Here is a 23,602-nt window from a genome sequence, read left to right as displayed (position 1 = left end):
ATCTAATGATCAATTAAATAAAAATGACTTAATGGAGCCGATGGAGATGTGACGATTTCGAGTTATATTTGATGATGAAACATTGAGGAATGAACTGGTGTTTATTGAATAGACAGTATAACAGTAGTTTTGAAAAAATTGAACGGAATAGTATTTCATTTGAATGATATTTTTGGCTGCAATAGTGACCGGTGAATTTTATGCATTGAAGTGATATCGTGATTATTTGTCAGTGAACAGCAGTAATTGGTGAACTTGATAAGTATGAGAGTGTGAACATCGAATATAATAATTTGAGAACACATATCGGAGTGATAATTTTTTCAAAGATATTTCAAATCACTCTTGTATTTTTCGGCAATGGTGATTTGTGACAGTGAAAAGATTGCCCGTGAAAGCCAAGTAGGAGCCGTTCTACGAGTACTGCGATAAAAAAAGTGATGCAAAAGTGACTGTGTCCTCGAATTATCACCAAAAAAATGTTGGTAATCGAACTGAAACGCGTCGACAACTCAAAACAAATAAGAACAATGGGTGCGTGGGAACTGAATAGCAAAAACTTGTGTAACTAGCGGAATGATTAAAACGAACATACCGACTCTCCTGGGATCTGGTACCATGGCATTGGCGTAGAGCGGTACGCTGTTCTGTTGAACGGGACTGGCAGCTTTGCCTTGCATCTGATCCTTGAGTAATTGTTGCTTCAGCTGATGCTGCTGTATCTGCTCTCTAAGTTGAGGCGACAGAGTGGACATGCTGCAATTTTGAGGCGACGACGGCTGGCCCTGGACCTGACGCGTGCAATACGACGAGGCGGACGACGACGTCGAGTTCGGCGAACGAGCCGCGTATTGGGGCGAGTGCTGATTCGAATAATGGTTCTGATGCTGATACGGACTGCCGTTGAGTTTGGCGTGTGGCGAGACGCAAGACGCGGGACTTGACGGGTGCGTGGAGCCGTGTTCTTGCGTTATTCCGGAATCCAAATCCGTCTCCAGCCATGAACTCGGCGTGCGTTTTTTCGGTTGGTGCACTTGCGGAGCTGCGAACAACGACAATTGCCATCAGTCACGTGGATATTTATTTGCGTACAAATGTACCAAGCAGAGCATTCTCTTGAGCGAGACGCGAAGACCCAAATAACACGTTGAGGTTGAATGAATCGCGAGGTGGACTGTTTTCGAAGCCCCCCCCCCCCCCCAATTAGTATTCAGCGCACGCGCGTCCATGAGAGTTTTATTAAGCTTCCGAATGACCTTGTCATATTCCCGGCAAATTGTCGCCAATAAGATTACCACGCGGTCGCTGCATATTAGCATCGAAATTTATTACGGGCGAAAGTTGAAACGGCGCAACTCACTGGAACTGGCTTGTGGCTTAATTTGCTGCACGAGGCTATGCGACTTCTCGGTGAGCTGTCTAACTTGTACGCTGAGCTCCTGGCGCTGACGTTGCAAGTCGCCGACAAGCTGCTGCACGCGCCTCAGCTCCTTCTCCAATGCGGCACTCGTCCCCGTTGAATCGCGAGCTTGCATGTTGCCCGCGTAACGACGCGACGCTTGCAACTTTTGTCGTAACACCACTAGGTCCTGCTCCAAGCGCGCGTTCTCCGCCACCGTCTCTTCCAATTTCTGCAAACAATTACTCAATTATCAGTTCACTCCGCTCCGCAGAGATGCCTAGCACAATTTCTTTGTCTCGTCGCGAACCTAAATTCATCAAAGATTCAACTACTTCTCGATTTACTGACAATTGCATTATGCGAATGAAGACGACTGATGCATTTGTGCCCTGAATTGAGGTTGGCGACCCATTATATCGATAAGAGAGATATTGAATCTCTCGAGTGACGAGACTAAATCGTGCGGAATGAACGTGAAATGACAAATTCAAACAAATGAAACTCAATTATGTGGAATAATGAAGTGATTCAAAATGAATAATGTGCTTCGACGCAGCCGTACATATGAAATTGCTAATACGAGTGCGGAACATATTCAACGTTTTTTTTTTTTTCGTTTCAATCAAGCGAACGTACTAGAGTTTTTCAACGCGTTTTTCCATTTGCATTTCCTTTTTCTTTCTCTTCGAATTAAAATGATTTTTCAAATTCAATTCATGCATAATATAACATATGAGTTTTCAGGTTCGATCACAACTCGTAATTCGCACATCGACATGTACCATGACCCATGAATATATCATTGAAAATGATTTTGAGTAATAAGAATAACGGTCTAGTCCTCTAATGCCTATCAGACATCTATATCTATTGACCTTTTATAATATAAATAATTTTGCTATTCCATGCAAGTAAAAAAAACGCTGAAAGATTAACAAAGAATTATGTCGCAACAGAAAGAATATCAACGCATGTAAGAAACAAATAATTAATATAAACGACAAACATCTAACAGCTTTCAAGAGCGACATTTTACCTGAAAGAACACGGGCTTCACCTGGAAAATAATGAAGCCAGAATTATCAATCGCGCTTGTTGCTAACTGATCCGACCTAATTTAATACCGCTACCCTTGCTCGGTAATATTCACATTTATTTTTTGCCAGATTAATTATTTTTAAATTGCACGACCCTCCACGAAATATGTAAATAACGGAATTTACAGGTGCAAAGAACGCAAATCATTCATTGCGGATTATTTCACGAAAATGTCGATGAGAGTAAAATGAAAGGACGATATTTGGCTTGAAATGACTCGAATGAGTACGACACTGTGCAAACGACATTTATACAGTACACACACATGAATATTACTGCAATTCGTTTAAATTGAAAACTAAAATCGTACGATTTGAAGAAAAAGAATTGATCCAATCGGTTCGAAGTCGATATTGAAATAAAAAAAAAAAAAAAGAGTAACAATCGTTTACAAGTTCGAGGTGAAATCCCTGAACGTACCTTGGAATTGTGAGCAAGTAACAAGCGAACTCGGCTGAGCTCGCGCTCGAGGAGTAGCTGCTGCTCCCGGTAACGTTCCGCCTCCGCGGGATTGTTGCGGCTGCAGTCTTGCATCTTGTGCCTCAGCCCTCCCAGCGCTTTTTCCAGCAGTTCCTACGGGACGATATGCATATTGCGGGACGGTTGGATTCCAGCGGTAAAAAATTAACTTGCGCGCGCTCGCCGAGCGAAATTCGACGACGAAAGCAAACGGTTGTTTAGCCGAGTAGCCAAAACAACGCGCGAGGTGACCCGGCAATAATACAAAAAGAAATCGAGCGATATCTATTTTTCACGGGAAGACGATAGTTTTGGCGCAGCGCGAGAATGAGAGCCAACGTGAAACGCTTTTCATCGCGCACAGGGCCGATAGCGCTGCAATAAAAGCGCCGAGCGACACGCCCGCGCAACTATGTGGGCCAAAGTCGGCAGGAGAGGAAGCGAAAAGAGGGCGAGAGGTCCGCGACAGGGCCGCTATCGCGACATGCCGTCGCCGCCAGTTTCGAGTTGCACATGACAAACCTTGTTCTGCTGGAGACTGTGCAGCGTTCCGGACTCCTCCTGCAGTAATTGATCTAACTTGTAGAGCTGCTGCACTTTCGCCTGTAACGATCGTCGAGAAAATCTCATTTTCGGAGGCTGAAATCGTCGCCAGAAGCGTCGGGCGCAACCTCGTTATTCGCGCGTCCGCTTACTTCCAAATTAATCATGCGCGCGACTAATCGCTCGACCGAGGCGCGCCGGCAGCTTCTTCGGCGCAATGCAGACGGACGGCTGCGCGACGCGCGCCCTTTCGAAAAGTGCAGCGACCCAAGCAGACGCGACGCCCATGAAAAACAGGTGGTCCTGTTTGCTCCGTTCGCCGCGCGATAAACGCAACCTCAAGCGCGGGATCATTCCTAGTTGTGCTTCTTTTCAGCCTCTCGCGTCCTTTCACAGCAATAATAGCGTCGGGAAAGACACAGTCCTACATCTTGTACCGTAGGCTGAGTCACGAGAACCCGCTCCCTATGCGATTTAAGACGCTTGCGCGCGAATACCCCAGCTCAACGGGTCGGAACAATCGCGCGCGCGTTTTACGCGTTTCTCGGCAATAAACGCGCGACATACCGCAGCTTATCGCCGGATGTCGGGGAGATGAGCTAGACAACGGATAAGAGAAGCTGCAGGTGACATTTCAAGCGATCAAAATTCACTCTCGTGAGAATGAATAGCTTTCGAATTTAAAACTTGCTATTGCTTCTAAACTTAGTGTCTTATTGTTATTAACGGATAAATGCCTTGACTATTGACTTTGATTCCAAGTTTCGATAATACGAAATTCAATCACTGGTGGACGTTTGTTCAGGACTCCGTTGATGAGATTACGAGAACTAATTTACGAGTAGTTTTTTTGGTAAGCATCGACAAACAAACCATTAATCGCGACGCTGCTGTATTTATGTATTTATTATTGGGTTTCCATTTACGCTTGAAATTCGAATGTTATCTACGCAATTATAACACGTTCTGAATTGAATGATGCATCCCTACAAGCGCAAATGGATAAATTAAATTGAGACATATACTGACTTGAAGCTGTCCATGATCAGGACTGAGTCGATCCCAGTCGCGGCGCTCCTCTGCAAGAAGCCGCTGCTCCTGAATTCGCTGATTAAACTCGAGCCTATCGCGATGGTCCCTGGCTGTTCCAGGCAGGATATCGTACTGAGAGCCCGACAGACTCGCGCTGCTGCTTATCCCGTTCGTCTTGTTGCAGTTGTACAGCGAGCCAAGCTTCACCATGTTGTCCACCAGGTTGACCAAGGGCTTGCCTTTCTCGTACTGAAAATACATTGATTCTTCTTTAATTCCGTTGCGTGGTTGAAGCGAACATAAGATAAATTGTTGACTGCTCCTCAAAAGAATCGAAGATGGAAACCGATCAATATTGCAACGTGGAAAAGGGGAAAATTGTGAAGAACTGAAAATTTACGATGCAGGCTGAAAATTAACAGGCAACTTATTCGCGTACTTACAACTACGAATTCACCAATACCAAGTAAATTTTAACACTAATTGCTAGTCGGTGTAGTCAGCATGACTATGACGAGCAGGCATTGTTACGTACGCCAAAATCTCAGTAGATTTATCATATTAATTTAATAAAAATGAAAGAACGGGTGTCATTAATACTATTCTTGTCCTGTACTTAGCTCTGAAAGTCGATAAGAGCGGAAGAGAGTGCAGGAAAATATCAAATTTCTAATACAGTTTTGCCTTATTCAATTTTGAAAAAATATCAATCTTAAATCAAATTTAATTGAACTTCGTTAATAGTTTCTCGGTGATTGTCCAATGAGATGCTCAAATGAGAGAAACTTACCATACTTTGGTCAAATATAAAAATAAAAAAAAAATAAAACAATGTAATTCAATAGCTTGGCAGTGAAGTTTCTAATTTACGTACACAACTTTTCCTGGCTCCCTATTCACGCCCAACCAAGAAACTTTCCATTACGAAAAAAAAAAAAAAAAAAAACTTAATAATAAAAGGCCAGAGAAGACGATGCCTATCGCTCGCTCGCGCCCTCGGTAAAACTTTTAATTCGCCGAAACTTTATTTTTCATTTATTTATCACTTTTTTTCGGATCCTCGCAAGTTTTTGCGCGAGAAGTTAAATCCGCAATGGGTACTCAGGCGTAAACGGGCGCAAATTAAAGCTGCTGGCGCTTGCGCATTCGTAATTCACGCGCCGACTGGCAATTCTCGATAATACGCAGAGAATCGATTTGCAAACGAGCTTCCACTCGTGTATATACACGCTCCGTTATCAAAATTTTTCGCGATATTCGGGTAAAGTTTGCCGAGCTTTCGACAACTATAGCCATCAGCTTGTGTTTTACCGAATTTCTAATGCATTTGCTAATGACGATCGGCGCAGTTAAGGCTAATCCGAAGGTTCCTTCCATAAAGCTTACAGCGACACTTTAATCTGTTTATCCAGGCCAGAATGAACAATTATTTCGATCAGTAAATTTGTGTCTATATATGTGTGTGCGTGCGTGTACATAGATTGGTTGAAAGCTCGGCTAATATTCACTTATGAATGCCGTTATTAACGCACACAGCAAGCTTTATCAAGGGGAAGCATGCCACAACAGCTTGATTAAGCGGAGGCCCTAATTATTCGTTTACTTGCGTAATTAGCCTTTGTACATCGGTACTCGTACGACGAAATAATTACTTTTGACCGAAATAATCCGTGGATTCCGTAGTCTGATTATTGTCAAAAAAATGCAAAGTCGACCGTTGTGTAAAATAAAGTGCAAACTCGAAACAGCGAGAACGCGTTTCGATTACAAAGGGCGAGCGCACTTTTGCGACGTGGATCTTGTTTGCGAGCGAGCGCGCAACTTGTGCAAAGTGCGCTCTGATAAGATTTTGCAGAGGACAATCTCACCTGCTTCTCGAGATCCATGAGGTGCTTCTTGAGTTCCTCGAGTTTCTGCAAGTTTTCCAGGCGCCTCGGCGTATCCAACTCTACCAGTCGAGCCTGCGAAGCAAAGAATCCCAAATTGATGTGACGTAGAACGTTAAGTCGAACGCTCCGACGGACAACGACTAGCTTCACCAAACTTCAGCCCCGTTCGCGCAGCTTTCGCAGTTTCCTCGGCGATTGATCGCGATACGAGTGATCGAAGTTTCGCGCGCCAACTGATGTGCGCGCCGCGAATAGGCTCGCGAGGCGGAAATTCGGGGAGCCGCGCGTAACGATCAGCGAACAAGTTGTGGCTAGGCGGGGCAGCGGCGACAGCAGCAGAGAGATGTCCACTTGGCGCGAGCGCGGCGCAAAGACTACGCGTGTGCTGTGTACGTCGCATGTCAAGCTCCGGCGTATTAAGTAGTGCAGCACCGCAAAAGCCTGTCGAGATTGTGTGCACGTGAAACGAGAGCGCGAGTTAGTTGTGCTCGAGGTATTGAGGTGCTCCTCTCTCTCTCTCTTTCCTGCCCGTTGACGCTCTCCTTCGCGCAAATTCGATACAGCTTCTTACTTAGTTCTGATCTTAACGACACTTACGCCTCAACGATTCGTTTCTCCTTCTACAACTTTACTTCATGGCGTCGCATTTTAATCGCGTACTGTCGCGTCAGCTCATCTGATTGTTCTACAAATTGATAAGAACTCGTTTGATACTTAGGTTCACAATTTCATCGATAGATGGAAAAAGGAACAAATCATCTATCTATATCATGCCATCAATATTACAAAATATCTTCATAATAATAAACGCTTTATTACACAATAATCAGAATAACAATTGTAGTATTACTTTGTTTCAAACACAAATTCAATTAATTCCAGTATAGTTTGAAGTTTTTCACTTTGTTAATGAAAACTGTAACGATGAATCGGAACAATGATTATTATGAGAAATGACGGTCAAATGAAATCCAGTAGTATTTCTTTATCATTAGATTATTCAAGTGAAACAGCATCGATAAAGTGCGCGACATCGTAGTCGCGACTGTGACTTGAAAATGTGAACGTGGGGTAAGCCACGGCGACGCTCGCTCCACGCTCTATATACGCGTGAAAAAATAAAAGTCGGAAGAGCAAAGCGCACTTGCCAAAGAGAGAAAGGGGGTTTAATAAGTTTGCGGCGGCAATTCGAACTGCTATGCGCAGCGAGAGAGACTCGAGTATAGAGAGAGTTGAGTTGGCGCTTTGGCCAAGTGTACGGCGGCGAATTAATCAAGCCTTTTGTTCCACCCTCTGAGCACTCTCCTCGTTATATTGCACGCGCGAGCGCCGGGAAGAAAAAGAAAAACATACACTAGAAAAGGGAGGAGAGAATAATTGCGAGTGATGATACGACGACGCGAAGCGCTGCTCTTGATACGCACTCGTTAAGTGACTGCCTTCTTCTCTCGTTATTTTGCCCGACGCGACAACTTGATGTTTTGCGTAGTAACACAGCACGACGCTTTTATTCGAGTGTGTTTATTTATCAGTGTGACAGCCGCTGTATAGAGCTAAGTTTCGTAAAGTAGTCGAATGTCCGTACTATAGAATATTTCATACATTAGAATCGTTAGATCAGTACGAAATAAATATACTATGGTAAAGATTAAGCACCAAAGTAATAAAAATAATTGCTTGCAAAATGTATAGTAATAAAGTATATGTTATGAATTTCTAATGATCTACGAAGGTAAGATTAATCGTAACATGCAATTATTTTTATTCATTGTAATTAACCAGCAACTATAAATTGTATATCTTATTTGGCACATGACTATACACAATAGATAATCTATAGAACCTGTTAAATGAAAAAAAATTGTTAAAAAATGATAGCTGTAATTGATAATAGATTAGGGTTCAAATGTTCATTAATGATTGCGCGTGATATGTATTAGAGGCAAGCGTGACTGGAACCTTCACCAAAGCGTATACCTTTTTATCTATTTATCACCTTTTGCGAAATATAACCAGCGTAGTATGCAGACCAAGCGCTATAAAATTTCTCATAAAATTATTCATACATATTGGTAGCAAAATAGCACCATAAGCAAACTGTCTTTGTCCCCATCGCACCGGTGTAAAATTCGCACGAGGAGTGCATTCTTTTTTTTTACACTGATGCGATACGTCGCAGCAGAAGCCAAATTAGATAAACGAGAGAGATCGCAGTAGTTGTTTCGGCAGAGAGCTACGAAAGATGAGAGCTTTCACGTGAAAAAATATAAGGACCTGAGCCTCGATCTCCATATGGCAGGTTTCCATGGCTTTGCACAACGTAGCACTCTGTCGACGTAGCTGAATCAACAGAAGTACAAGTTCCTCGTGAGTTCGGCCCAGCAATTCGCCGGCGGACACCTGAACCAAGCCACTTGTCGGCCTCAGGCTTCGCCGACTGCTCGACTGGCCCTGTTTAATTCATGCAAGTTACGTTTTTAAGCTGGATCGATATTTTGTTCTTGCGCTCGTACGTGTACTCTTGGATGGAGAGACGGATTGGGGACATATATCTACGTGGACGTTTCATAAGTTTGCGTCGAACTCGTTTAAATTATTTTCTCGTCGCTTTTTGCTGCGCGAAAGATTCGAAAACTTGCAAGGATAAAGTAAAATCTTAATTTCTTTTCCGCAAACGTATAGCAACATATCATTGCGACATCGCAGAGTCTACAAAATGACTTGAGACTTGATCGAGGTAAACGCTCCACGGATGGAGCACGAGGAACGTTGCGTGACGTCTCAAGAGATATACGCATTCTTTTCGCGTTATCTCGATCGATCTGCACCAACGAATTAATGCCAATTCGATCGAGCAGAAATGTCGGCGTACTATTTTAAAGCCTTGATTCTGGTTAGACGCAGACCGACGTCGCGTCGGCTGTGAATATCTCAACACAGAGCGAGAGCATTTCATGCAAATCGGTTTTAACCGGATCTCGCTTAATCTACTTTCCGTTCAAAATTAAAAACGATTAAAAAAAAGTAAAAACAACCAGACCACGAACCATATACTCCATTCATAATTTAGCGAAAGCTCGCTCTCGGTCGAGTTTAGAAAACTCTCGGTCTGGATAATGCTCGCGACGGCTTTTTTTTTCCGTCCCTGCGCGCGACAAAACCTCGCCGGCGATAAAGAAAGTGTGTCGGTACGCAACGATTTCTCGCTGTAATGAGTCTTGTCTATCGTCGAGTTGATCTATTAAAAACGTATGCAAGCGAAAGAGAGAAATAGTATCCCCTCTCTCCTTTTCTTTTCAGTGTAAAAGCGTCACGTCACTCGTCACTCCGCTACAGCGTACGACTAAAACGAGCTTTGAGGGTCGTTATTTTTCCGGCTGCTTTAGATTTCATTTTAGGCGCCGTTAACTGATCACCGGCAGAATTTAATTGGAAAATGAAAATTGACGATGACGCGCGCGTCTTGCGCAATTATTTCTGAACGACGTTATCGATTCAACATTCGAGTGGATAATCGAGTTAAATGAGTCTGTCGTAGGCGAGTTTAGGCTCGAATTGCTCGATTCGTTCTGACAATATACGTAGCCCTCCCTGGCGACGATGGCACTCGGATAGAGCAAACAGTATTCAATACTCGCGGTAACTATCGCAACGTTGCCAAAGCTTGAACGTCGGTTAAGTTTATACAGGCGATATAGATGGCGGAAGCACATCGTAACCGGAAGAAGGAGCCTACGATCTGCCAAGATAAGCCTCGAGCTTCGCGCACGTAGTAAATTCGAGGCGCGCAAGGGCGTCCAAGACGGAGACGGAGCGTGACCGGTTCAATCGCGATATCGAATTTTTCGCTCGCACCTCCCATCGCCTGACTTTTCACGTATGCGTGTCTTACTGTCTAGACATCTCCGCGTCGTTTGTTCTTGTCTTCCTCCCCCGCCCTCCGGAGTACCTCGCTCTGTCATGATCCGTCTCTCGAAATCAAGCTTGGCCGGCACTCGATTGGTTGGATTAATTTTCAGCGTTCGCAGTATCGTCAAGTGGAAGAAACTCAAATGCCGTGAAATTGAACGAAACGACGGCTGAATTTTCCAAACCATTGAAATGTTCGTCTCATAAAATCTAGCAGGCACAGCCGTACACCGTAAAACAGAATGCCAAATCGCGTTAGTCTCTAGTATCACATCCACGACCGATAGTTTAAAGCGGCGAGGAAAGAGCCATCAAGGAACTGCGATACCACGGGCGGCGAGGCGCGCGAAGCTTACGAGCCTCACGCGATGCCAAAAGGCTCGCGACCGAGGAAGCCAAGGGAAGAGCATCTGCCGCTGTAGCGATACAGCTCGTAAATACGTGCGACGAACGCGAGTCTCCCGAGTTTTCTCTCCGTGTCCCACGCGCGAAAAGTACACATTACGCTCGCACATACATCCGACCTAATTGTAGATTTATCGACGTCGTTTGCTATTCTACTTGGCGCAAGATGCCTCCCGCGCGGGCATCTGAGACTCTTGCTTCTTCGGAGGAATGAGCTTCGCTCTAGTTTCCCGGCTGTACGCCAACGCATCGTATAAATTCTAAGGTACGCGCTACTATGGCTCGCTTTGGTTCCAATGCATGGATACATTTGATCGAATACCGCGTCTCGCGCCTTTTCAAAGAATCTCATCTCGGACAGCCCCGTGAAATTCATTTCGCACAAGGTAGGCAGACCTTTCGGCAGTGAGCTTCCCTTTGAGATTGTCGACGAAAGGAGTTTTTCCCGTCATAAATCAATGAAGTTGTCCGTGTCCCCTGCTGCGCGCGAATTATCAGAGACGCGCTAGACAAAAATGGACCTGCGAGTCTCGCAAGGGCACTTCCGACCGTGGGGCTGCGTATACCTGGCGTGAATGGATTGTGAAGGGTATTGGTCGAAAACGTTAGTATGTATTGGCACGAGGAGCTCGACGCGTATAGTTCACTGCGCTCTCAAGTTTGTTATGTCTTTTGAAGGAAATCCCGAGTCTTTCTTTTTCTTTTGTTCTTCACCTCTTTTGTTCAACCAAATCTGCTTTTCCAATGCCTCATTTTTCGGCAATTCCTATTGCTACTTGCTTAAAGTTATTTTGCGATTGACATTTTAAAAATTGTCCATGACGCAATTGCATTAATAAACATGTGATACTCGTTTAGCACACTGATTTTCGCGAGCAATATTGAACAATAAATAAAAAAAGAATGAAAATAAAGAACGAAAAGACTCGCGATAAAGAAGCAAGCGAGAAGAGTAAAGCAGGAGACGTAAATCGAACCTGAAAGCCTGCAGTCACGGCGGCATGGCGGGCTAAGTTCTCAAGGTGCTCATGAGAAGCAGCCACTTTCAGCGCGTTGCCAGCAGCATCTCGCTCGAACGAAAACTCCGGCTGCTGCTGCGCGCGCGGGGAGAGCACACTTTGCCTCGCGCACGCGAGCGTTATTACAGAAGACTTCGCGGGGCGAACGAAACTCGTGATATAAAGACGAGAGCGCATTGGCGGTCGTCGGGGGCGGCCGGCAAGACGCGCACTGCGGATCACGGACGCTATCGCAGCAGCTCTCGCCGCGTCTCTCTCTCTCTCTCTCTCTCTCTCTCGCTCTCTCTTCTCTTCTCGTTCTCTTTCGCTGCACTCTCTGCTTTGGCTGCAGGACCGGACCTATCGGCCAACTGGCCCCTTGCCCAGCTTCGCTCTCTCGTGTTTCCTCGGCGAACCTTTCGCCATTGCCCCCAACTCGCAACCAGATTCGCTCGCGAGAATTCTCCAACCGAGAAAAATACCGAATTTTCGCACGAAAGTCGTCGGCGCTGGGCAACCAAGGGCAGTCGGAATCGTGGCTACGCGCGGAAAGAGGCCCGTCGAGCTTCGTCGCGCGCTCTTCGTATCTCCTGTTGTTCTCGTCGCGCCTTTGTCCCGTCATCCTTCTTCCACTTGCGAGAGCAGAGCTGCCCGCATATCGTTTTATACGTTTTTGTCCTCCCCGCGACGACGCGCGCGCCCGTTATACACAGTTCGCTTCTCCCGTTTATTCTTTATTTTTGCCCGATAACATTGGATCGACGCGCCCATCGTCGATCGTTGGTCTTTTCTTTTGCGGTTGTCGCTTTCGCCGAGCATCATCGTCGTCGTCGTCATCGTCCACCGAGCGTGTATTCCGATTTGCATAAAGGGGAGAATAACACGAAACGGTCGCTCGAGAGCGGAACTGCGGTCACGCAACATATACACCTTATCGCGCGCGTATGTCTAATGATACGTAATAGGACAAAAAAAAAACACATAACGGTGTTTCGCACTCTCTATGGCTAAGCAGTAATCGAATGAGCGCCGAGCTCAAAATACATGCGGATATGCGCGCACGCGCTCGATATGATTTTTGCCGCCGCCGCCGCTGCTACTGCTGCGGCTACGACCTGGCTTTGCGCAAATGAAAAAGTTGATTATACCGTTGCCAGCTAGAGCAAAGGGCACGTGCGTGGATAGCGGTTTATAAAGCCAAACGATCGATTACCGCGATCGAGTGTCCACCGTGCAATTACTCAATTTTACTGCTTTTTCTTTGCTTCGCTCGCTCCCTCTGCGAGATATCGCGCTCGGCTTGACAGGCGGGAGCTTATTTGTCGCGCGCACGTCGGCTAAACCGTTTCCTGGAGCGTTTTCAGCTTCGCTCATTTGCAGGTTTGTCCTACCGCGAGTCTGCCTTACAAAATCGTCTATAGAGTGTGTTCGGAATGTACGGTTGGTAAGCCGTCATCTCGCGCGATCGTCATGCGAAACAGGAGCATGGGCGACGTAAGCGTCCACTTTGGAATGAGGCGATTTCAGCGGAGAAGTTTCGCGTAGAAGTAAAAAATAAAAGGGGAACGGCGAACGCGCTACGAATATAGAATGATTTCGATCGATCCAGAGCAAAGATCATGGAACCGTAAAAAGTACGAGGGTGCAACTACGTCGACCTGTTGATCGCGCATTCTACGTAGCCGATCGATTCGTGGCGTTCTGAATAAGTTGTTACGCTTCGATCCGTTGGTGATACGAAACAAGCCCGGCGATGTATTTTCGCCTCGTTTGCGTCCGATTCTCTGTAGGTTAATCTAGGCGCACGACGATCGTAAATTTACAACGAAATTTAGGACACTCGAAAAAAAAAAGCCTGCCGAAAACAAACGAAGACCGTGACGACGGCGTCGCCATATCAATTTGCCGCAGGGGCGCGAACAGGCCGTAGTTACGGCTATGGACTACGACACGCGCACACGCACGCGCGCACGGAAAGAGAGAGAAAGAGCTGACCATCCGTTCAAGCCAAAGCATTGTATATGGGGGAGGCCCTTCCTTCGAAACAAGCACCAAGGCCGCCGCCAATGAGTTTCTCTCCTTTTACCGCGTGACGAGCACGCGAGCCGCGCCACGTGCACACGATCTTGCGAAGTCGAAATAACGACACACCTCTCGGAGCAGCGGCGGCGGCGGCGGCGGCGGACTCAGGGCTTTACGAGGGAGAAGTCGCAGCTCGAGAAGGCAAGGCCGTGCACGCACGGTCCAACTAGTTTTCTACGAGCCGGCGCGAGCGTACAACACCGCCGCGCAAGTTTCCGCGAAAAGAAGGGAGGCTCGACTGCGCGCCACCTCCCGTCGATATTCCGAATTCGTTGCCTGAAACTTGCAGAATTCGATCGTTATGGGAGCTTCTCGCGAAATACCAGCATTGCAGGCGGCCCCTTTGAAATAAAAAAAAAAATAAATAAAAAGAGGCGGAGAAAACAAAAGCGACGAAGAAGCTCTAGAATAAATATCTTTTGCAAGCTGGCAACCAGCCCAACGCTGACCGCTGCTGAGCTCGTCGGATGGAGTTTCAGTCTTATCTACTTTGCCTCGTATTCCTTTTTCTTGCTCTTGGTCGGAATTTTATTTTTCTTCACTGTCGCCCGGTTCTCTCTGTGTTCTCTCTCTCTCTCTCTCTCTCTCTCTCTCTCTCTCTCTCTCTTACTCGGCTTGTTATTCTATTCTTAAGGAGCAAGAGCTGAAGAGCACGACAGTCAAAGCTGGAAACCGGTCGAGAGGTCGAGACTCGCCGTCGATAAGGGCGCACTTTTACCGCCGGCCGAGTTTTTTGCTCTCTCATAAAATTCTCATTAATAAAGGGATGACGCATCGTATTGAACGACTTCCGTCGATGGCTAATAATCAATGTAGTACACGCAAACAATGAAGTAATGCATCGGCAGAACGCTCCGACAGCACGTGTATGTGTGTGTGTGTGTGGGGGGGGGGGGGGGGCGCAAACTTATGAAACATCCGCGCGATGAAGACCATAAGGCTGTACGATAGATTGCCAATACAAAAAGCAGCTGCGCGTAGCGCCTCTGCAAACAATTTGGCGAGTAAACTCTTGTAGCGCTTCTCGCGAAGGCACATCATGCGGACTTACCCTCTTGTGCAAAAGCTCTTCGGACTGGCGTGATCTGCCGCCACGCTGGATCTGCCTCAGCGTCGGGTTGCTGCCGTACTCTGGCTCGCCGCGCCCCATCGGACTTGACATGCCTCGGTCGCCTGCAATTTTCACAATTCGTATACCTTTAGCTCGTTCAAGGTCGAGTGTTTGGATCGCAACGCCAGCGTAGCTTTCTGTAATGTCGCTGGGTTATTGGGTTATCGCTTGGCTCTTAGACGTTTAAAAACTGTTTTCGACGTGCCCTCGGTAATTCTAAAAGTACGACAGTAGCAGCATATTTCGGTGCAGCGATATTTCCGTAAAAACCGAGATAAAGATAGTACATCAACAACGGAGATACACTTCCGTCAATACTGCGGGGTCGAAACAACAGCAATGAATGATAAAGTGGTTAGCGAGCTCCCCGAGAAAAACAACTCGCGTGCACGTTCACGGGTGCGCAGATCCGACAGCAAGAGAAATATGTCCGTCGCGGCGCGGTTTCAATCAGCGCACGGGAGTCAGCGGCAGAAGGAGCTCGAGCCACCGCTCTCCCCGTGAATTATTCATTGGCATTTCTGAGCGACGACTTTATGAGCTTCTGCACTTGCTCCGTCAACCCTGTACCGCTGGCTTTTCGGACCACTTTCGACCCCCCCCCCCCACCTCAGTCACTCGTCACTGCCACCGCTACGATCGAACTACCAACGTTTTCCCTTTTCTTTCTTCTTTGCACGCTCATTCCACTTCTCGATGGACGCTTTCATATCTTGTCTGCGCGCCTCGGGACTTTTCTATATCTCACGCGAAAACTTTCCTCCGAAACACTCGAGGCTTAAATCTTCAACGGCGCTCCTTTTCTTCTACTTCGATAATTTTCACTGAATCGAGCTACATTAAGCCTTCATTAAATATTCTTGGCTAATCAATATTTGCAGTGAAAATAGCCGTTCACAGGGCAGAAATGAATCTACTACACGGGCAAATTAAAAAAAAAAAACATGCATGCATGCTAAATCGACGCAAGCGTTCAGTTACGTCGAGCATAATGATTTGCGGCATACGCTGAGTGCGCACTTGACAAACGTACGCAGATATTTGAACGAGCAAATCGCCCCATAACGAATCCACTAGTTCGTCGACTGAAACCGTAAATTACGATAGATTGCCAATACGCGCGTGCCACCGGTTAATCAGTAATTACATTTAGATGGCATCGCACTATACTTTACCCTTCTCTGCACGCAAGCCAGTCTCCCCCATTGTTTTCAAAGTACCTCGTCAAATAAATATCTCCCACTCGAGATCCGGCTTACGAGATTATATTATCACCAACCATCCCTCGAGTGCTTTATCATAGGTATAATGAAGTGACGCGTTTTTTTTTGTTTTGATATACCCTTTGGCGAATGTTGTTGCGATTCATTCCAAACGCACTTCGCTCGATCAACCGCTGGAATCAACATTGTATACTCACTCTGACTGTGCGCGTGTCTCTCGCTATCGCTTGGACTGGAAACCCTGTGGTCGGCCGGCGAAATGACTCTTAAGTGGTTGGTCGGGCTGACGAGACGTTGACCAGAGATCGGCGATGCTATTCTTGGATCTCTCAAGTCGCTGTTGAGCCTGCGAGCACGCAACGCACGAAAATACAGACAAAAGTTTGTTGGACCTTATCAGTTGGACGATATCAATGGAGCCATTTCAGATAGAGCCGGCAATAAAAAGATAAAAGCAGATGTAGCTTCGGGTGGGCCGTCCGTATGACGTGATTTTGAATCCGGGAAGCCTCGCGACGACACTCGTGTATTGTTGCGCGTACCGCTCGACGAGTCAGTCGGGCGAAAGAGGGCGAATGTACAGGCGCGCTCGGCGTGTCCCGAAAGATCGCGGTGACGCGAACGCGCAAAGCCTCCGCCATCGGGCATTGCCAGGCCATTGGCGCCGATGTAGAGAAGCGAAGCCTCGAGAGCTCGCTGTCGCGCACCGGAGCCGGCCGAATACGCGCGACCGCGTGCAAAATTACTCCGTGCTTGCTGGTCCACGTGCTATCTACTGGAATCGTCGCGTCGTATTTCGCGTCGGAATTCGGGGCCGCGAGAAACGTTAATTTCAGCGTGCATTCGCGGCGCGAAGTCGTTACTCACGGCGATCGTAACGAATATATCCGCGTACGCCGATCACAAGTAACGAAGCACTCACATCCTGACGTCGCCACTACTGGCCGCCTTCAAGATGTGCGTGGCGTAGTCGGACTCTGCGTTCTCCGCGCCAAGCACCGACATCATCGATGCCGAACTAAGAGCCGGTTGCTGATGCACCGGGAGCGTGCCATTCCTCTGCAGCAGCTGCTGATGATGATGATGCTGCTGCTGCTGGTTGACTATGCCATTACCACCGCCACCTGCAGTGGATCGCGGAAGCGTTGACGACGATGCGAACTGACTGGTTGAATTGGTCGTTTGCTGCACGACTGCCGGCTGCTGCGGGTGCTGCTGCTGCTGCTGCTGCTGCTGCTGGCGAGCCAACTGCGAAGTGCTGACCGCGCGCGGCGGTAGCGGATCCCGGCCGATCACCGAGCCCGAGCCCGAAGCTGCAACACACAAAAGCACAGCGCAACGATTAGCACAGCTCTTTTTACCAGGAACGCCTTTGGGACTCTCGCGCGCACGCGCAGCATTTGGCTTAGAGATTTGTTTTTTTCGAAGCGCGCATCCGTTGGTTCGAGTTGCTGGGCGTATCACGGTGGACCTTCGCATCGGGAAGCAGTGCCTGTCGTACGGCGATCGGAATGGAGCTAAAAGGAGGCTTATTCAGCAGGTAGAGCGTGCATCGAAACGCGAAATTTTGTCGGAATAACATTTGAAATACGCAGGCTGCTTTTGTCACCGGGCCGTTCCGGAAGCGAGGCTGAGCGAAAGATTGGAATTCCCATTTTCGACATCGGAACGCTTCGCAGTTAATTCCGAATCGTCCATCGGTGGAAAGCGTAAGAGTCGAATGGCCGACGCGGGCGCAGTTATCGAGGAATGTCGAGCGCGACGTAAACGGCGCGCAAAGAGGTGTATATTGCTAAGAAGTAGTAAAAGGGGGCTGCACATATTTTTGCTCGGGCGATATCTTGAACGTCCATCGGCGCGCGTTCGACGTGTATTATTTAGCGCGGTCGAGCATCGAGAACCGCAAACCGCGCAATACGGAAACGGCGAAGCAACGAGAGAAATTGTAAATCGGCGCTGCGCGGAGCGAGGAAGCTGTTATTGGAAGTTTAGCGCTTGTCTTTCCTTTGTTTTTCTCTATATTATGTGCGCCAAGTAGCTTTCTATTATAAATTGCAAGGCAAATGCACTCTGCCTTAACTGTAATTCTTTCAGTTTTGCCACTTCTATTATTATTTTATAATGGAGCTCGTAAGACAACAATAAGAAATAGCAGAAATTAAGTGTGCCCGAGCTCTCGACAAAGGGAAACGCGCGGATCTCCGCTGATGGAGGTTTCCCGTCTTTCTGATAATGCCATGCAATAAAACGCTATGAAATTTACTCTCTCTCTCTCTATCCTTTTCCAAGATTCCTAACCTCTTCTTTCACGCTTACCGAGCACAGGTTTATCATCTCTTTTCATTTCTACAATTGTTTACTTCAAACCTCAAAAATTCAATTCACCAAAGCAGAACTTGCAGTAATCCAAATAACAGTTCTCGAACGAAATCCTATAGCTTGCGACACGACGGAGCACGGCGTGCAAAATCGCCGTAACAATTGGTCGGTGAGCTTAAAGAAATCCGAGCTTTTCTTGTCGAGCGCAGAGTAGAAAAAAAATCACCACGTGTGAAATGGCGTCGAGAACAAGGTCCCGGATCCCTCGCGTTTGCTGCTATAGCGATAAGCCTAATCTCGTGAATTTCAAATGGCATCGCGGTTGATGCTGCTTTTCGTCTATTCGTGTCAGTTAAACTTTATTAGAAAGGTATCGATTGTATTATTCTTCTGCATATTCAATGCGAACCATATATCATTTCAGATGCGACGGAAGTCGGAAGGTAAAGGCGCAAAAAAGAAAAAAAAAAGAAGAGAAGTCACAGCGCAATGCCATTTTTCACCTGCGCGCGCCGACGCCGCCGCCGTCGCGATCGCAATGCATTTGTGTTCCGTTCCGGAAGCGCATCGCCGCATTTCTTTACCATAAGTGAGTTTCCGTGTCGAGTTGGGCGTTTGCATATCGATTACATCCCAGCGGAACACCTCACCCTGCGCACCACGATCGCTCGGTATATTGGTACATTGGCCAGCAATTAATCGTTGTTCCAACGATCTAATCGTACAAATTTGAAGAAGTTTACAAGGAGCGACTCGTAATTTTACGAAGCGAGATTAAATCGTTATAATCTTGAGCGATTGGCCACCGTAAATGAGCTTAATTGCTCGATGGCTTTCCCGTTAATTATGCAGTGTACATACACGCCGCTCGCGGCTAAGCATACATGACGAATATTGCGGCCGATAGGTAGATCATCCGAAAGCTCGCAATTTCGCTAATCGATGTGGCAGTAGGTTGCTCGGTGAAAGGGCAAAATGAGCATTACAATCGCTTTGACGATGTTCTTCTTTCGCCCATGTTGCGGCTTAATGAAAGTGCCGGAGCCTGCCGCGAGCACAGTTTGTCTTGCTCTTCGATATATTTGCGTTGCGCGTCAAAAGGCTTTCGAGAAATTACACAGCAATATGGAGTATTACGAGGCTATATACGAGCACGTGTATACACGCGCTGTTACAAAAGTGATAAAACATATGAGAGAAAATTGGATCGAGTGCAACCGCAGTACATTGGCCCGCTAAACTAATTCGAGGTAGATGCTTTGCAGATGCAACCGCGGCTATGTAGTGGTACCGTCCTCTAAGTACATTTGCATAGATACGGTATTACTACTAAAGCGCCCTCTCACTCGCACACGTGCGCAAAATTAATATCTGCTGCGAGATGCACGATAATTATACCGGAGACCCCGGCCCAACATTCTTGTGTCAGCGCGCTCGTGCTACTTAATGCTCGCTTAATAATCTCGAGGATTACGTGAATTTCAACACAATTAAATGGCCTTTTTTCGTTGCGCGGGAAGGGGCGCAAATGAGTTTTGAAGAATCGAGGGCTTTGAACTCATTAGGTGCGATGAGTAGCGAGGTACAAGAGTTTGTGGGAAGAAATGGCTGTGCGTATTGCTTCAACAGAACTCAACAATGGCTATACCTACGCATCTTTCCATTTGACAAATGACAAAGCACACGATCTATCTTTCAGCTCTTGAAAATGAATCGATCGGCGTTCGCACATAAATCAAATGCTCGCGACGCAAACGCACCGCGGCACGACTGCGAGCTTCGGAAAAAAAAGCTCACTCTAAATTCGAAAAGACTTGCCCGGCGCAAGAACGAACGAACGAACGAGCGCAGTAATATCCCCGGGACTGCGGATTGAAGGTCGTTTTCTTCCCTTGGGGAGGGCACGGGCGAAATCATTTTCTCCGGCGTCCAGCTGTTAATTGCAACGCGGGCAATAGCTCCTCGAATCGCAAAATCCGCGCGAATCGTTTAATTCAAAGCCGCGAGTTTCGGACGTCGCCTGCGCCGCGAATATCGAGCGTCCTTACCTTCCATTATGCTCTCTTTTTCTTTCTATTTTCATACTAACCTAACGAGTTTTTACGATCCTCTTAACCCCTCCTCATTCTCATTAATTTCAGAGGAAATTCAACTGCTCGCGTAGATCTTTCATTTCATTAACGACAATTGTATCCAAATTGTAACGATTTTTCGAGATGAGCATTAGTGCAGTTTACAAGGCAAATTAACTTGGCTGTATTTATAGATTTTCATATGTAAAACAAGAAAAAACGGCAACAAAAAGTATTTTATTAAAAAAAGTATTAATCTATCACCGTGCAAAATTTTAAATGTTCAAGTCGAATGCCGCTTTCACAGAAAAAAAGTATAATCCTCGCTCGCGAACCGATTAGTGTGCACGAGCAATGCAATGTTTTTTCGAAAAATTCAACAGCTCTCGTTAACGTAAATTGCTGCCAGGATCTACAAGTTAAGCCTAAAGCGACGTCGCACACGGGTAATTGGAAATTTTCGGATTTCCCACGGCACCTCGAACGGAATATTATGGCGGCTGGGCACCTATCTACCTCCTAAAGTTTGAGCCTTTAATCAAACTTTCGCGCGTGGTTTCGACGCTCAACTCGCATTTTTATTGTTACAAAGTCACGCGACATAATTTTTCTTCCACACATTGTGCCTTGTTTATCGTTTGCTACACGACTTTTTTTCCTACCTATTTAGCTTATTAAAAGTTTTGCCGATTCATTGGGTTTTGAGCTTCGTGCGAGGAGAAATTTCTGCACTGCATTGAACTTTTTCACGAAATTTTAACTTTTGTGAAATCGTTGAGCATTGAGAACTGGTTTTTTCGCGAATACTCTAATACAATTAATTAGTACATGTATAGCTGTAAAATCATCGGCACAAATAAGCCTCGTTCGTACGAATCAACGACGTTTATAGTATATAACCTCATTGTTCGACATATAAGGTTAAATTAATTTCAATCTTAGCAATTTAGAGTGGAAAAGTAGCAACGTAGCTAATAATCCAATTAATAACAGTTTTTCTTTTGATTACGGTTTGTAAATCGCAACAAAAAGGAGGTAATCGTGCGACACAATTAAATGTGATGCACAAAGCAATTGTAAAATATTGAAAAATCAATTCGTCGGTCTGGCCAACAGTGAAATTCTCCAAGTCGCGCAAGAGGCCCCTCGTCGTCCCGGTGCGAAGCAGTTGCCACCTGCGCGATTCATTGCTTAAAGTATATCCGGCGACAGTGCAGCGACAACGCGATTGCGGCTTTCTCATGACAATTCTTCGGAGCAGCCGAAGAAATATCCTCTATGCAAATGCGACTTACGCCCATCCGCCGGCGCGATTGAAAGCGGTTCAGAGCCTCTTTGTTTTTTTTTCTTTACAGAAGCGAGAGAGCAAGCGAGCGGCGGCGCCTGAATCCGACCGATTGTTCGATAGCCGCGAGATCGACTTGGATGAATGCGGCCGTTTGTTCGAGTGCCAAGGATTATGAATGAGCTTTCATCGTGATTCGGGGCTTTCATTTGTCGCGCGCTCGCGCGAGGAGAACGAGATTATCGCGAACGGGAAATTAAATCGAGAGCCGTCTTTTTGTCTTCTCTCTCTCCCTTTCTCGCTCTTTCATTTTTCGTCTGTGCGCGTGTCTAGATTGAATTATCCATGAGAGCGACGGGATTCAAATTGAATTTAAAGTGAGTGCGAGATTTCTCTTGATTGACGCGTAACTCGCGAAGTGGGAAGTGCTTTTGCAAAGAAAAGAAAAACATCAGCCCGTGCGAGTAGCGTTTACTTATAATTTGCCTTCTTTTTGCGCGTTGTACGCGCGCGAATTCGACTCCGCAATTACATCCGGCGCATGGGTGTGGCCCTAGTCTCGGAGCAGCATGCACACTTCCTCTCGCCTACTGGAAATGAAGCTGAAACAAACTGGTTTTACGCTTCGCACGCGGTTACTTTTTGCGAACAATCGGACATTCCGAATGTGAGAGGAAGATCGAAGCACGCATCGCACCGGGAAACGGCAATCGGCCTTCGGATTTCCCGATAGAATGCTAAAACTTTCCAAAGCACGAGGAAGAGCACAGACGTCGGCTACAGTGATCGTCCGCTCCTGCGGAAATCAATGGCAGGGCAGGCGAGAGGGACTGCGGCTCCGAGCGCATAATTCCATTAGAATCTTAAATCGCACGTGTCCGCGTGTGCAAGCGTAATTGTCGGCCAGAGGTATCCGCGTGGTGACCGACTTAGCCAAGCGTGCGCCAATTATAAGCTTCGGCGCGGTATGTGCCGCAGGTGCGCCGCCGCCGTTGCCGTGGGTCAGTCGGAAAGAAAAAACGAAAAATAGAACTGAATCGCTCGCGTACGCGGGAGATACCGGGAGAAGTACGTCTGCGCGATTAGCGCTGTGTCATTAGCGGGACTTTCGTTCCGTTTTGTTTGGCCGCGCGTCGCGAGCGTCGCGGCATCCGATGCGCCTCGTTCATCCACTTAATTGCGCCGTAATTCATTTCTTTTATCTGGAATTGGATTCTCGGCGATCTAGTTTCGTTCGGCATCGGCGATCCGAGGTGAAATCGGCCTCGAGTGCGAATCCCGATCGAAGGACCCGTCCGATGGTCGCGCGCGCGCGGTATTACGAATTGTCGATCGCGCGTTCCCGGCGTGAATCATCACTGCGGCAATTTCTGCCCGCGGCCAAACGCCTGACTCCCGGCGTCAAAGACCCTCGCTGTAAGTAAGTGCAAAAGGATGCGCTTCGTCGTGCGTCATACCAAGACCTTAGATGCATCTCGTGTGAGCTTTTTGCTCTGGCACACGCGACGTTGTCTCGCATAAATTACGAGGAAGCGCAGAGGAAGAGAGTAGGAGAGAGTAGGCGACGCCATCAGCGGGTGGTGCTGCTCGGCCAGCGGCCGAGTTGGTTTCGCCTCCCTTGTAGCGACAGCCGTTGTGCGATGCCCCGGCGATTAGCCTACAACCTCGTACGCCACGCCGTCAAAACCGAGTGCCCGCGCGACTTCTAATACCGAGCAGACCCGCATACCTTGTCTGCTTTGTTTATCGAGATTTTTTCTTAATCTCTCTTCCTT

At 47.0% G+C, this 23,602-nt stretch overlaps 1 protein-coding gene across 8 annotated transcripts in view; it reads right to left on the bottom strand.

Annotated features, from left to right (window-relative positions):
- The window catches only part of LOC131663141 (uncharacterized), a 121,347-nt gene that overhangs the window by 7,309 nt on the left and 90,436 nt on the right, over positions 1 to 23,602 (bottom strand). For 5 of the 8 annotated variants that reach the window (XR_009301828.1, XR_009301829.1, XM_058933293.1 and 2 more), the window contains exons 11-21: positions 17,074 to 17,464; positions 16,349 to 16,497; positions 14,869 to 14,990; positions 8,698 to 8,874; positions 6,403 to 6,495; positions 4,532 to 4,783; positions 3,482 to 3,562; positions 2,921 to 3,073; positions 2,439 to 2,459; positions 1,361 to 1,631; positions 596 to 1,042 (exon numbers count right to left, since the gene is read on the bottom strand). Coding sequence is in view for 6 of the 8 variants with exons in the window: in XM_058933293.1 (XP_058789276.1) it covers positions 596 to 1,042; positions 1,361 to 1,631; positions 2,439 to 2,459; positions 2,921 to 3,073; positions 3,482 to 3,562; positions 4,532 to 4,783; positions 6,403 to 6,495; positions 8,698 to 8,874; positions 14,869 to 14,990; positions 16,349 to 16,497; positions 17,074 to 17,464 (2,157 nt within the window). In the remaining 2 variants the exon portion in view is untranslated. The remainder of the gene's footprint in view (positions 1 to 595; positions 1,043 to 1,360; positions 1,632 to 2,438; positions 2,460 to 2,920; positions 3,074 to 3,481; positions 3,563 to 4,531; positions 4,784 to 6,402; positions 6,496 to 8,697; positions 8,875 to 14,868; positions 14,991 to 16,348; positions 16,498 to 17,073; positions 17,465 to 23,602) is intronic. The other 3 variants (XM_058933294.1, XM_058933296.1, XM_058933297.1) reach the window with 3 other exon arrangements.

The sequence above is a fragment of the Phymastichus coffea genome, unplaced genomic scaffold, assembly GCF_024137745.1.
Source record: "Phymastichus coffea isolate CEN01 unplaced genomic scaffold, Cenicafe_Pcof_1.1 PCOF00031, whole genome shotgun sequence".
NCBI classification, from domain to species: Eukaryota; Metazoa; Arthropoda; class Insecta; order Hymenoptera; family Eulophidae; genus Phymastichus; species Phymastichus coffea.
Note: the sequence above shows the minus strand (reverse complement) of the source record. Positions and strands in the feature narration are given on the sequence as shown.